Source organism: Plodia interpunctella, chromosome 16, assembly GCF_027563975.2.
Source record: "Plodia interpunctella isolate USDA-ARS_2022_Savannah chromosome 16, ilPloInte3.2, whole genome shotgun sequence".
Classification (NCBI taxonomy): Eukaryota; Metazoa; Arthropoda; class Insecta; order Lepidoptera; family Pyralidae; genus Plodia; species Plodia interpunctella.
In genome coordinates, this window is record NC_071309.1 from 7054841 (window position 1) to 7070915 (window position 16075).

Here is a 16075-nt window from a genome sequence, read left to right on the forward strand (position 1 = left end):
CTTGCGTTAATTCTCTCGGAATAACAATCCTTTGAGCTTTGAGCTTTTGTGGTTAAAACCGTCATAATTAGGTGATAATGGTATGAATTGCGCGTGAAGAAGCCTTTAGGAGAATCCACCTGTTTAGAGTTAATTACTATTCTGTGACAAAAACCTGGGGGACTACCATGAAACATAAAACACATATCACGTGATTGCGTCCACACGATCTAGGTGGACGTAGACGTTAGTAACGTGCTACGTGTTTGTAATTTCGTGGTAAGCCTACTGGTTCATGTGACAAGTTCTCCTTTTATGTATATTGAGCAGGTTGCGGATGATTACAATATTAATATAGATTTTTTCTTTTACAGAGAGTTCTCATCACAAAAGAGTTCCGCACAAAATACCCTTATGGAACGTGAAAAAAGATACACTTAAAAATAAAACGAAGAAATAATACATGTATTACGCCACAAACAATTCCGTATTGGCATTATCCTTATTGGCCTTTCATATTAATTCCGATTTCTGTAAAAAATACCCCGAATCGGAACCCAACAACAAAAACAATTTTTAACACAATATAAATATTTCGTAGGTATCGCCGTGCCTGTCGCAATACTCGAGGTAATTCCCTCCAATGTAGAATGATCTATTAATCTTCATTTGCGACTGCGAAACATTGATTATTCATTGTTTCACGCATAATAAGGCGAGCAGAAACAACCGGCTATAAATTGAGCGTCCAATAGAGCCCGATGACGTGATTTAAGGCTCCTCACCTATTGCTGCCTCATAGCTTCGCTTTGTATGGAAAGCTTCCCTTAAACTATGGACGTTCTTTATTTAATGTCTGGAAATATATAACTGAAATTTATCCAGCAATGACACAATTTTTCAACCTTTTTCATTCGAAAGCAATGAACGTAAACAGAAACACATCCGATTGAAAATGGTTTTGCTCTCACTGAAGGTGAACTATTTATGTGCTAAACGATTGTGAATAAGTTACGAAAATAAAAAAATACTTTTATTTTGTTGGCTTTCACAGCGCAATTCTAAGCAAGTTATCTAATTAAACGAGCACCGCTTCCGCGCATATAGCTTAACTTAGCACATGGTCACAGACTTTAAATTAAATGGGTATAAATATAGGTAGGTATATAGTTAGAATGTGAATTAACAGTAATGATCTGTTTATTCCAGATGTATGTTTTCACTCATTATGTATAATGTAATTGTCTGCCTCCACTGTGTTAATTTCTGTTTTCATTAAAAGCATTTCCGTTGTTGATGTGTATTTTGAGTAATAAATAGAACATTAGTGAATCAAATTGTAAAAAATAAAATGTATACAGTTGGCCCATTTTCTTTTTCTCCTTGCCCTTTCCCTACGTCGCCGCAATATGTTATCTGAACTCTATTCTATCACTTGCCAAATCACTTCACTCTCTTGCTATTCAAACTGTATCTGTCGCAATGCATTCATCTCTTCTTTAGTTTTCCTGCTGTTGGCCCGCCCGTCTCTTGTCAAATCTAACAACTATAAAATCGCGCCTTTGGGCAATCAATTTAAGGATTAAACAAAAAAAAGAATATCCACGACCCCCATGTAGTAAATTTGAGATCACAAATACACGAAAGTGCACAAAAAATGCATTCGGCACGTGCAGTGCTCGCTCGCGTGCCTCGCAGTCGTTAGCTTGCGCAGGCCCTGCATAATGCAGTGAGACTTGCCATTTTGTTCCCAATATCGCTAATACCCAGCAAATTTTAACACGAACACAATATTTTCTTTTTATGACCAGATACTCTAATTGATTTGACTACGCCTACTAGTGTCTAGTCTATTAATACCTAATTATTAAGTTGAAATAACCATACTAATTACTATATAATATAAAATTTTGGTGTTTCTTTGAATGATTCTCACTACTATCACACATTTATCTATTGAAGTAATACATAAGCAAATGAATGCCTGTGTGATAATGTTGCGCGTTATATCGCGATGTTCGCGTGAGCGAACCTACGCTCAAAGACGAAGGAAGAAACCTGGAATACGCTGAGATGATAGAGAATATCGCTCTTTATTTGAACTAGAGGCAAATATTTTACTTATTAAAAATAAGTAAAATGTTTTTTTACTTATTTTAACCGTTTAAAAAAATCTAAGTTAAGTAAAAGTACGGTACCCAGTTTAATTCGTTATTTCTATTCCTATAGTTATTCCTAAAAATTCTGGAATTGGTATAATGCATATTATATTAAGGTGTGTCTAATGATATAGTTAACAAGAACTTTCTAAATTATATATCTGTTTGATGATATTTAGTGTGAAATAATGTCATTGAAACGAAATAGATTCTCTTAAATTATTGGTTAAGTTAACAAGAAATATAAATTGAGAATATTTGAATTTTGTGTAAATTAATAATGCCCCCAGATTGACATATCTCGATAAACTTTACAAACTAAAATGACATGTTTTCTAGTGTTTAATTAAGTGGCGTCTTTATTTATTCAACATTCTTTGGTATTAATAGATAGAATTTAATAGTTTCTAGGTATTCTTCATTGCTTTATTATTAATTGGGTCTTTCGTTTTACAGTTTTAGTTGTTAAGGTTTTGTGGCTAAAACTTTATTATAGTACCATCGGAACTAACCATCCTGGTTTGGGGTGAATGTAGTGTAGAATGAAGCTATTAATGGGTAAAACTTTTTAGAAAAAGCACATATTTGATTCGTAGTGAAATATATACAATACTAGTGGCCCCCTTCGGCTTCGATTGAGAAAAACATAATAAACTATGCACCTAAAGCTTCCTCAGGAATCACACTGGTGAAAATCGTATGGAAATATGTGCAGCACTTTTTGATTTTATCGCGAACAGACAGACAGACGCGGCAGAGGTCTTTGTTTTATAATATGTAAGGATAACGATAAGGATACAGGTTTTAAATGCTCACTACATGATAATCAAACGCGAAAGTTTAAAATTAATTACAGCCTAATGATTACAGCCTTACCTGCGCGAGAGTGTTCGCATTTATAAGTCAATATCAGCAGTTTTGGACAAAACATGGAGCTCATCCTGAACCATTGAGTGTAGTCCCTTCTTTTATTGTTCCAAGATGTTTTTAAAAAACGGCCATTTATATTCAACTTCTAATTGGGTTTGCAGTTAATTACGTAGGTAGGAATGGTATTCAATTTGGTGCGGTTGGGATGAGACTGCGCAAAACAGACCAGTCGCACCCTGAACTAATTATCCTCATTTCTATTCATAGCTGCTCAGCCTACTGATTTTGTTGTTTTTTTTTTTGATGGGGAAGAAGTTGCATCGTATACGTCGTATCACTCGTATTATTCTTCGTATTCGTCTTATGAAGTACTCGAATTACCCATAATTCGAGTACTTCATAAACGAAGCAGCTGGAACAGGTCCCAACATGTTCCATGTTTACATTTCAGTTATATTTCACTCGAATTACCCATAATTCGAATACTTCATAAGACGAAGCAGTTGGAACAGGACCCAACATGTTCCAGCTGCTTATTTCTTTCACAACATACAAAGTTAACAATACGTGGACATGCATAAGGACATAAGGCATAATGCCAGTGAAATCTTAAGGGTGGTGCTTTAAAATTTGTAATAATAAGATAATGATAAATACAAGTAAAATACATGAAAATAACTGCTTGATGTGTTTCAATTTGTATTAAATTAATTAAAAAAATAGAATACACAGCTTCTTTGCTCCTATGGACAAATAGGTACATGTGTAAACAATTGCAAATACTTGCCCGTACAGGAAATTGAACCCAGGACTTCCAGGAGACGAAGGCCGGGCGTGGTGAACATTATCCGGTCATTCAGGACATTGTATCACATTTAGATACATTTTACGAAGTTGTCGCTAAGTATTATAGTTATACTGTGGTATTTGAGTAATATTTTGCGTTTGAACAAAAACTTTCATAAGACTACTTAAATTACTTTTACATGTTTATTCGGGTGTCCATTATACTTAGAATATTTTAGTCCAAATCATTTATAATTCTGGTACGAGCTTTCCCGAAACGCGAATAATGCAGATAGTGTATTTTTGGTTCTATATTATATTAATTCGGTTGTTTATTTTAGACGGTTGTTAAGAGGGTGAAATATAACTGAAATGTAAACATTAGAATAACAACTTATATTACTTCACAGCGCAGCCTATTTTGCATAAACTACTATTTTTTGGGTCATTGCACTCGAAATAAATGTAAGTTAAACTTGGACTACCCTCTAAACTTAAGAAAATTAATATATTTCTCATAGTTAAGTGAACTGTATTGTTTTTTTATGAGTAAAATAAACGATTTTTTAAACTGAAATGTAATCAAAGTGACTTAAAGTGAAGATCAAAGTAATCAGGCTGTCTTTGCTGGGAGACTGGCGTAGGTAAATTAATATTTTGTTCTGAAATAAAAGTTCATGCGGACATAATCCCCAACATTACGATTCAGGCACGTGCCCACTCTTTTCGGGAGATGTTCACCATACCACTGTTTTATATTAAGATCCTGTTAAATTTTCAACCTGAGGTCGATAAACAAGAGTTCTTCGTTAGTAATTATTTTATTATAGAACAAATCCTATAGCAATTGCAAACTGATAATTTATTACGAAAGTGCAGCATTTTGTGAAACTCCGTACTTTGTCGTTGGCAATCCATAGCATATCATTATTATCTATGTCCAAATGTCATCGACTTTTGTATCTTCTGACCACGTGTAGTTTGTTTACTTAGTACTTCAGTGGAAAGCCAACCAAAATGTTAACACCGTGGTATATAGATGCCACCTGCTTGTAAATTGGGAAAAATAGTGATAATACTATACGAATGACTGAAAACACGTGAAGGCCAACGTGAGTGAATTGGCCGCTTGGGGCGCGCTGGTGTAGTAAAAGGTTGGTTTTCTGTGCATTTGAAAGTTATTAAACAATATTTTTTTCTCAAGTACTCTTAATGTTTTAAATGATTCAATTTAAGCAAGGTATAAAACGTGAAACATACAAAATTGACGTATGTAAATTGGAAAATATATCGTTGTATAAACAAAGTCATCCTATGGTTTTGTACAACGATAGATTATTAGCTTAGATTAGATTATATTACCTATACAGTGAATTCATTTAGCAAAAGGAACTAAGTAACAGAGTAGTATGTCGAATTGTAATTTACTACTACATAGATATACTCATTCGTAAATTTGGATAGAACTTCCCCATTGCTAAAATAAATTATGTCTAAAAATGTTTAATTAACGAGCCTTCAAGATAACGATTTCCGCAGACAATAAATTTCAGAGTTATTAGTTAATTTAAAATTACTCCGTTTTTGCGTTTCATCATTCGAGTTTGGGAGTTTTATGGACGGTAATTATGATTTCCATTATGCCTCCACTTGGATTTTTAACAAAATACTTGATTACTTTTGTTACAATAGCTGCTGTTTTGATAGACACTTTGTAAATATTTTTTAATTTTTTTTTCGGACAGGAAGTTAGAAATTGAAATAACATTGGAGTATATCGGATTGTTCGGAACATTTGAATAATTTTAATTAATTTACTTTTTGATAAAAAGCAAATTCGAATCCCGGGACTGAGTTTCTGAATAGATGCTTCGATTTTGTCGTAGGTTTGAATCCTAGCGCAATAAGCCGAGTGGAATGGAAGCTACATGAGACTCCAACAAAAATACAGTACTCACATATACCAGTATATGTGTAACAAGACAACCAGTATAGCGCATTTATTTTTGCAAGATATTTAATTTTACCAAATCCCATTATAATTTTCTGTAAGTAGATTAATTAAAAGTTTTTTTGTTTGCCTAAAACAAGAAAGACGCAATACTATTGCGAAGATGTCTCGTATAGGCATTTCCTACAGTCCATCGGTGATAGGTTGACAGTATTTTCCATTCCATATTAATTCGTCTTAATCAATACAGAATGTAATTTTCACATAACGACTCAATATAAATATTCAATAGTAGGTTTCTCTGAAGCGTGTCAAATGTTTGATTAACACAAATATTTGGCCGAGCAATCATGAATACCTATATTAACATTACCATAACATTTGAACAATGTATGCTTAGATATTATAAATGCGAAAGTTGGAATAAAGTGGGAAAGTTTGTTTTTCACAAAAACCTAAACGGATTTCGATGAGAATGTAAAAAAAAAACAAATTTGGTATGTTTAATGGGAAAAACTTAGGTACAGCAAAAAATTTTAATACTAAAAAAAAAATTACGTGGTCGTTTATGTAGATCCAATAATTTATTTTGAGCTACATATAATATTATTATTTATTATTTACATTCTTATGCTTAATACTAAAATACTTTAACAATAAGCAACAAATAACTGCATATTATATTCGTACGTAAGATTACATTATCTATGGTACTTAAAATGTAGCTGTTTCTTATGACTTACTTAGGCATTACGTCTGTATCGTTCGAATTAGATTTACAACACACAGAATGAGGATAAAATATAAGCAAAAAAATATCCTTCATTTTCTTGTACCCTTCTTATATAAAAATCTTTGTATACGGCCTAATTGAGTATGAACCTCGCTGGAATATGAAAAACCCTGTCGTTCCTGTTTTTCACCAAGAACTTACTATTAGTAAGTCCATGTGTTTTACCATTGTGCATGCCTCGTTGCTAAAGCACAGGTACAGTCAGCAGATACGTCAAAACACGACAGTGATGATATGTCAGTTTTGCAAACAAAAAAAATTAGTTTGACAATGAACTAATTAGGAAAATTACATAATTATGATCAAATTAATATGTATATGTTAATTTCGCTTACGAATACATAATGTGTGTTATTGTTTGACATAACACTAGTATTAAACATTCTTTGCATAACACATATATCATTGGATAGGTATATAAATCATTGACTAGCCATGTTAATATAACTTACAAATAGTTATGTTTTATAAAAGTTCAATATATTTTTACAAATTGACAGAACTTCGTAACTTCATCTAAATACCATAAATGCGTAAAGTCATTTACGAAAAAAATGTGTATAGTGGTCATGAAACAAATCTCTATTTAAAATTGGATATAACCCAAAAAGATATTTGTCTCAGGTAACTCTCAAACTAAACATTTAACATCCATCGACTTTGGTTGGCAATAAATCTTTGGACACATAAGAGGTATATATTGAACGTAATATCGATAAAATTCAAATTACATAACTTATTGTTAATGGCACTTTTAGGTTTTGGATAAAATTGTTATTTTATTCCTCTAATAACTACACAAGGAACAGGCGACGCCCCACCAAAATATTAGGTGCCCACTTAATTTTGTGTCAATTCTGAAGAGTAGTTGGAGTTTTACTAAAACATTTATATATTACAAATTAACAACAATTAAATTTCAATAAGTCGCTGTTTGTTGAACACTTGTAGATATCACTATAATATAACTTCTGTTATTCGCAAAAGTTTTATTATATTTTAAAACCGGACCGCTACTTTGAAAAATTAGCACATTTAAACATAAGAATAGATCAGTTTATATTATTTAATGTAGATAATATCAGAATAATAATAACTTTGTAGCCAAGCGTAGCCTCTTCTACGGCGCTACGAAGACTCGTAGCGCGTGCTACGAAGCTATGCGTAGAGTAGCTCCTTTTGAAATCGTTTATCGTGTTCTTCACATGGAACATGTGAGAATTTATTTTACTACCAGCACATCTACGTTCAATATATGTAGTATTATTTTAGTAATTCTATGACAATAAATAAAATGTTATAGTTTATATCATAATGTTCTTCAACATACAGCTCATTAATTACGGTAAAGTTGATGTAAGTGGATTATTTCAGGAAAACAATAAATACCTACTTATGTTCTGTGGTTTGAATATATCAATAAGCTTGTTTGAATAAAAATACTTGGAATTATGAGATTATCATTTTATTGTAACTTGCCAGTTTACTATTTTAATTGCTTGGCCCACGTCAATAAATAGAAGCAATTAAAATAGCAAATTTAATAAATGGCTAAATTTAAATATTGAGGTGAAAACTCAGTTTTCGACTGGAATCGAACCCACGCCCTACTCATGTAGATGCGTGGATTCGATTCCCGCTCAATTGCAAAAAAAAATTCATCTCATCTCATGGCTGTTTAGATATAAAGAAATATGATTATAAACATTTGAAATAATGTGCACGAGTAAGCTGTCGGTATATAGGTACATACTTATCATATTCATTTAGAGTATACTTAATATTCCTTAACCATTTGATATGAATTAATTGATAAGTATTTTACTTTTGACATTCAGTTCAGTTCCATTATATATATTCTTTATGTTTTAATAAAAGCTATTATTTTTACAACAATTTTTACAAATACAAATACATAAAAAAATTAAATAAATATACGTCAACTATCTACCGAAGCATAAATACAATCACTTTTGATGCTTAAAACTTATCTACATATGTACGTAATTTGAAGAATATCTTTATACCCTTAAAATAAAGTTTACACTAGGTACTATATAACATAACAGTCAAAAAGGCGTAACTCTATTTGCCCTCGAACAAGCTATAAATATGTTTAAGCTTAGCTTTATATATTCTCGAGAAACTGATGTTTAGGAATCTTAAATAGATAATTAATATCTGTCTGGTAAACGATAGAAATATTTATATGAACAAATATACAATGAGTTACGGCTTTCTAATGGAATGAATCCGATAGAAAATACAAGATTTAGGGCCTGTTTCACCGCTCGCTGATAAAGTGTCTGAAAGCCTATATGTATCGAACAGAAAATTGTTTTACATGATAGAGCAAACTGGCAAATATTTCGATTTATTCTGTTAGATTACAATTTGACACTTTATCGGAAAGTGATGAAATAGGCTCTAACAAAAAGTTTAAGCTCCGAACGTCCAACAAGACTCACAAAGTCCTATCACATCACAGTTTACAAGGAGAGTTTGGTGGGCAACCACTGCACTAGCAGGGCAGCAAATAGGAGGAGGTTGGTGGCAGTGTTGAGGTCGCCAGCGGCACCCCCGAGCTTGCCCGGGGCTTGCACGCGGTCGGCCCGGCTCGCGTCACTCAGCTCCCGCGACCGCGCGTAGCCCTTCGGCCGCTCCCCTTGCACACTCTCCTCGTTACTCCTCCAGTACACTGTAGCTATTGTCGCTAGACACTGTGCAAAAATATACGACTATTTAAAAGAGTCAAAAAAGTTCTTTATTTATATTTAGGATGATATACATAATTTCCTGACGTCAAAAATATACTTAAAACTTCCAAAGCACAGGTGAAGAAGTACGTAGCGGCGCAACTAACTTCACTGCAGCCTTATATTCAAAGTCAATTAAGAAATGTGGGTCTTACAAGTATATAACCTCAATTTATAAATCTCTTATTCGTGCACAGTGCTCCCAGTTCGCGTTGAGGAAATATTGAATCCTCAAACTGAATAGTAGGGATGAAATTAAAAGAAAGGAAATAATAATTGTAACAAAACATGGTTGGGAGGTTTTAATTCAGCTTCGCGATGGCTGACTCGTGCGTCAATTTGTGAACGGATGCTGCCAGGGGGAAGAGGTCAGTTTGATTGATATTTAGTTTGGTTACATAATCTTGTTTTATTTATTTTTCTATTTTTTATCAGCACTTGATCACAACATACTTACATTATGTAAGTGCTATACATATAGTAATGGTCAAAAAGTATGTATGTAGTATGTAAGTTACATACTACTACATACATACTTTTCGAAAATAGATGTGATAAACAATAACGGTAAGCCTTCTGGCATGATAGGGACCAACGCTTTTTAAATAAGATTCTTTCGACATTACTTCTCAGCAGTGGCCGTTCCGAAATGCCAATAGTAAAAAATCGAAGTGCAGCAAATTATTATTGTATATATTTATCATTTTTTCTTACTGCATTTAATTAAATCTCGGATTTTAACAACGAACCTGCACATGATGTTAGCTGAGAGCATTCTCTTAATTGAAAATATGGATTGTTAATTTTTTCTACTTTCAAATAGGTACTTCAAAATCGCTGTTTTCAAACATTTATGTTTGATCATCATATATTTTAATTGGAAATAACCCCGAATATTTTATATTATTTTCCTCTGAAAAGTGATTGGACTCAGTACAAAATAACTGGAATTGTTTGTAAATAGTTATAAAAACATTTATCAATTCAATTACAAAAAAAAACATTAAGAGGGCGTTTGAAAGATATTTTTATGGTGGCGTTTATGTCCGCACACAAACGTGTAATCTAGCAAACACATTATGTAAAAATAATATAAATTGTGTATTTTCACCATCAGATTGAAAATACTGAATCAATAGTCTATCAATAGTCTCATTGTGATTTTTTGCTAACATGCAAGTGTGCAGTGCAGGCTACTGTCCAAATAGGTAAGTCGGCTGTGTAAAAATTTATATTTCCGTCATAATTTATATTTAGCGTGTCGGCGTAGCGAATCATATTTGTGAAGACCAACAAGATGCGATCGATCTGTGGCGTCATACAGATTGACTTACTTTTAATTTAAGGTCTCCTTTCCTAAAATGTTTGAGCTTGACCTTGAAGTCGAGAGCTTGGCTGGTGACTTCTAGGCCGTTTTCCACCGTCTCATGGATGGCGGGGAGGACTGCGTACGACGGCGCGGGCTCCCCGTTTATGTACCACGATAGCTTGGTGGCGGGCCTCGACCGCCCCGACGTGCAGTTCACCTGCACCCTGTCCCCGATCTGGTAGCGAAGACGAGACCCCGTTATCGTGGGACCTTGGTCCGGAAGAGCTAGAAACGTCCAATGTATTCAAATGGTGTTTGGAAACATCGACGTGTTGGAAAACGCTAAAGAAAAATCTAAGGTAATAAGGACCTGAATAGCTTCGAGAAAAGATGGTGAGGCGAGGGAGACACATAAAAAAATCATTATAGTGAAAAATAGTCCATTTTTGTTAACCATTATAATGACTCGATAAATTAAGTGGACGAAAAAGTGATTTTCTCCTAAAAATGGTGGTGGATTTTCTCCTAAAAGTGTCGTACCCGCATCCCTCTCGCTGCAACGTGGTATTGTTACCATTGCTCATGTCCATGTGATGACAGAGCATTTCCTTGATGTCGCAAGGAAACATTATTTCATCATGGTTAATGTTTAGCTGTAGTTCTCACCTACGACGACCATGTCCGAGTGGTCAGACACGGTGGGGAATAGCGGCCTCTCGCCGGACACCTCGCACCGGTACCGGCCGCCCGTTTCTAGCACCGCCGGGAACAGGGTCACGTTCGAAGCGTTCCGGTTTGCATTCTGGCGACAAGGAAATTCAACGTTTATTATACGATATAAACTTGTAATTCCCAAAAAGTTCATATTTCCGCCCACGACTATATGGAGCTATACAAACACTAACCAATTTAAATACCTGTACGTGAAAGCGAGAAATAATGAAGTAAAAATAAATACAATATTCGATTAAATAAATTAGCATATGGTCCTAGCAGAAGGGGCAAACCCAAAAAGTGCCAGCTTTATGTCATCAAGGAGGATGTGCGGCCCAATGGTCTGACAAATAAGGATGCAGAAGAACGTGCGTGAGTGCGAAGTGAAGAAAGAAAAAGTAGGTGAGAGGAAGGAACCGGGAAATAGTTGAAATAAAGTAATAAGGTTAGTGTCCACCAAATTCTATTCAATAAAATTCGATAAAACTTATCCATTTATATTATTAGCAGATCATATTTTTTTTACAGGAGCGGAGCTCCGAAGTCGACTAGTATTATTTTGTTGTCTGCATTCAACATTCGCCTAAGAGAAAAGTGTATAGGAGTAATGAATAATTATTGACGGTATTTTAATAAAATTAATACCTTTTCTGGATTCAAAGATGTGAGAACGTATAAAACTCATTGATGAAAAAAAAGTGTTTTGTTACTAGGTAATTACGTTAAAATTTAAAAATTGTCCAATGACCAATTATACAATTATAATTGGTGCTCAAATTGTACCAAAAATTACAATATCGTTTTGTTTTTCAAACTATACTTATATAGTTTAAATATTATAGTAAAAAACGTCTGATTTTCGATTTCGCGGTGCTTTATTGCGCGTTTATTAAATTTTATTAACGTTGTTGGCAAGCAAGCGTGCAAGATACTGGCTTGTGCGTTTCCGTTCTAATATATAAATTACATCTAGAAAACCTAGAACCTTGACTTCACAATTCTCAGGTCAGGTTTTGTAGGTTACCTGAACAGAGAATTGTGAAGTCAAGGTTTGAAAAAATATATCTTGTAGATATCTCATTCTATACGTACTAAAACATCATTAACAGCTACCAGATTTCCGCACACATATGAGTATATTAGTATAAATCTATTTACAACAATGTATGTATATTTTCCTGCACATCGCGATAGAAGTCCTCTAGAACAAAGCCACATCCACGCGACCTACTGAAAGCCTGCAGCTTGGCTCACTTTGTGCATTAACATACATTATTCCATAATCTTTCATTTTCGTCCATTTCCTTTTCCGCTACAAAAAAAAGGAAAAACCAATGTTTGTGTTTCATTATTACCTGTACTTGAGTGAACGCGCTTTTAAATCCCTATGGAGTTGATATTTTTGTCCATAATAACCTTATTCTTTTAACTAAAATTGTTTTAATATTAAAACTGCATTTTTCAAAATAATTGATGAAGAAAGTTTCAATGATAAAATAAATATAAGGCCGCTCTCACAGTGTGCGAGTGTTTACAGATGCAACTCTCCGCAGAGCAATATCCGGTCCAGTTTTATATTGTTTCCACTCGCCACGACCTAAGCAAACTCAGAGTGCTACTGGACTAATCCAATTAACTGTATCTTGGGCTGTTGATTCTAACTTACCAGTACACATAGCATAGCAACGATAAAACATTGGAAAAGGATAGTCCACAAATAGTCAAATTCTTTTTTGAAGAATAATAAGTAACTTTAGCGGAATGAGGTTTTTGTGTTAGTCTTCACTAAGTGCCAACATGCTATACCGACATAAATAGAGTATGATAAATAAGATGTAATTTGGTAAGTCAAAGATTAATCGAATCAAATCAATGAAATTTTCATATCAATAACAAATAGATCATAGACCAACATTAACAAAGCACACATCAGAATTGATGATGATAATAATGAAACTAAAAATGATAAGATTGACTGTTTTATCAGGACCAGGCGTAAGCAGCATGAATATAGGTACATTTAATTAATTATTGATTAAAGATTATATAAGAAGCTAATATAATATGTGTGGATTTACCTCAACATCAACGCCAGGCAAAGGGAACTTCCTGAAGGGTTCCACGTCCCGTGGCACGTGTCGGAAGAATTCCTTGCCATCTTTGTACCACTTGACAGAGTACAAAATGTCTGTCGGGCCCAACTTCCATTGGCACGAGAGCTGAGCCCGGGTGCCCAGCGGCACGTGGGCTGGTACTCTCAACTCTAGTAACTCCAAACTGGCAACACCGTAATCTGAAAGAGAAATAATAAAATTTGAAAAAGAAACGATGACTTTTATTACCTACTTATAAAAATTAATTAAAAATTTAAGACACCCCCGGTTTGACGGTTTTCAAAAGGCTGAACATACATTTCACAAACATAGTTAAGAACACTCTCGATTAAATTTTCTATCAAATAAAAAAAAAACTAAATCGAAAACAATGCCACCGTCGGACATACAGATAGATACACAGAAATGATGATAAATTTATAACTCCCCTTCCTTCTGGAGTTAAAAACAAAGTTATTATTCAAACAATCACTAATTCACGCTTCCAAAAATGAAATAAGAATTTCAACTCTTCCTAAACAGACTTTACTTGCAGCATACCTTAATAATTCTATGGTCAACCCTATTTTCAGTAAACAGATTTTACGGCAAAGTTGAAACATGAGCCAGTCCTTTTAAATAAATTAAGTTAACCTATTATGTTGAATTCTGATTTTAACTACGCGAGAATGAGTTTTTGTTATTAGTTGGCAACATTTTATTCAGTTGTTAGCCCTGCCCCGACGCGGTCGGGAGGTTTCCATTTAAATTTCCCAACCAACTTTGTAACAATAGAAAGGTTCAACAAACACACGTCTATCAAACTATTTATTAGCCGACCAAATTAAAGTGTACATTGTAAACCTACATATGTCTACGATATAATTACATGTTATAGAAATAGACGCATCAATTCAAAGTACATATATTTAAACTACTTGCATATTACGTTTCACGAGAAAGTATAGTAGTATTAAGTGTAAACATCAGGAAATATCCAATTTGGAGCAGATTCCACAGGAAATGACGACGGGCAATAATTTGTTTACCTATTACTAGGTACAAGTATTTTTATTTGCCTGTAGGTAGCGTGTTATGAAGGCAAAAATCCATTAAACGCCACGTCAAATAATTTCCCATGTGACGCCCGCTCGCGGCCCGTAAAAGAGGCACTATTGCCCTCGCCAGCGGATAATATTACTTTACGACCCGAGGGGCGGAGCTCAAATGTAAGTAAATTGGCGAATAAAGACAACGAGCGTGCAAACTGTTTCAGCATATGCCAATAATAATGTAATTTAAGGCCCCCGAGCCTCGCCTCGGCGATAAATCAATCCCTCCTGACTACATTCATTGTTTTGCCAGCTATGTACCTATGATGTGCGCTATATAATAATATGCCCAAAAACCCAAATAGTAATATACACAATATTATTGGTTAAATTCTGATTGTCAACATAATTAAATAAATTTAAATATTAACTGGCTACTGCAATTCCATTTAAATATAATAGTTTCGCTCTAATGAATTGTGTGAATATACAAAAATAAAATTTAAGTAGTTAGCCATTGAGTTTGTTGGCAACAATACAGAAATGTGCATATTAAAAAAATATATATTATAATACTTACCTGTAGATTGAGATTAATCTTTTCGCTTTGTTAAAATATTGAATTTTTGGATATAATTATACAGCTACTCGTATGTTCAAAGCAGTTCAAGCGACTAAATGCTGAAAAACTATCAAAAGTTTCGGTTGGAAAACAATTAGAATTTGGATTAATCTAAGGGAAAAGGATTCAGTTAATATCTAATATTTTGAATCACTCATTGTTGTGCGCTTATAGCGGAAATTGTGGTAAGTGATGCGTCAGCGACGCGACGAGCGCGCCACTCGACCACAAGTGATAGTGCACGTACGGCTTATGTGCCGAGGGTGTCTGCTGCAGATTGCATTGTGTCCACGATTGCTTATTGATATTCAAACCCCTTTTCCATCGATTACGGATACGAGGGCAATATCGATATGCAACTTGCACGGGCTGTGCGTATCATATTCGATAGACCTATAAAATTGTGCAACTGGTGATAGCGCGTCCATTGCTCCACAATATCAAAATGAATCTTAAAAAAATGTGAATTAGTTACATTTTTTCCATATCTAAATCGATACGAAATTTCTCATTCCTCATTATGGTTTCCTTGAATTCTATCCCGTGTGGTATGAATTTTCAGGAAATTTTTTATAGCGTATTAGGTAAACGATCATGCTATTGTATGTTGTTTGATGGTTACAAAACACTGAAGTCCATGGATGCCAGCAACCCGCTAAGAGTAACCCATACGTTGCTCTCTTTGTGAATAAAGATTTCTAGTCGCAGTATACCCAACCCAGTAATAGTACTGTCATTCTCACCCTTTGAAATGGAACTCAAAAAATCGGTAACATTATTTGGGCGGCAGAAATAAATAAGAAAGTAACTATTCTTTGTCCCATGGTAAATTGTAAGTTTTGTGATGTTTCTTCACACATACAATTGACATTACGTTGACTGTACGTTTATTGTGCATTTACAAATTGCAAAAAAGTTTACATACATAAACCCACATTTGTTTATGTATATAAAAATGAATATCAGTTTTCTATTAACTATTATTAGATCT

At 34.1% G+C, this 16075-nt stretch overlaps 1 protein-coding gene across 2 annotated transcripts in view; it reads right to left on the reverse strand.

The window, feature by feature from the left end:
• Positions 1–6314: 6314 nt before the first annotated feature.
• beat-IIIc (beaten path IIIc) overlaps positions 6315–16075 on the reverse strand; it is a 56866-nt gene continuing 47105 nt past the window's right edge. For both annotated transcript variants that reach the window (XM_053757020.2, XM_053757021.2), the window contains 4 exons: positions 13396–13610; positions 11270–11405; positions 10629–10888; positions 6315–9258 (listed from right to left, as the gene is read on the reverse strand). In XM_053757020.2, coding sequence (XP_053612995.1) covers positions 9028–9258; positions 10629–10888; positions 11270–11405; positions 13396–13610 — 842 coding nt within the window. In that variant the 3' untranslated portion in view covers positions 6315–9027. The remainder of the gene's footprint in view (positions 9259–10628; positions 10889–11269; positions 11406–13395; positions 13611–16075) is intronic.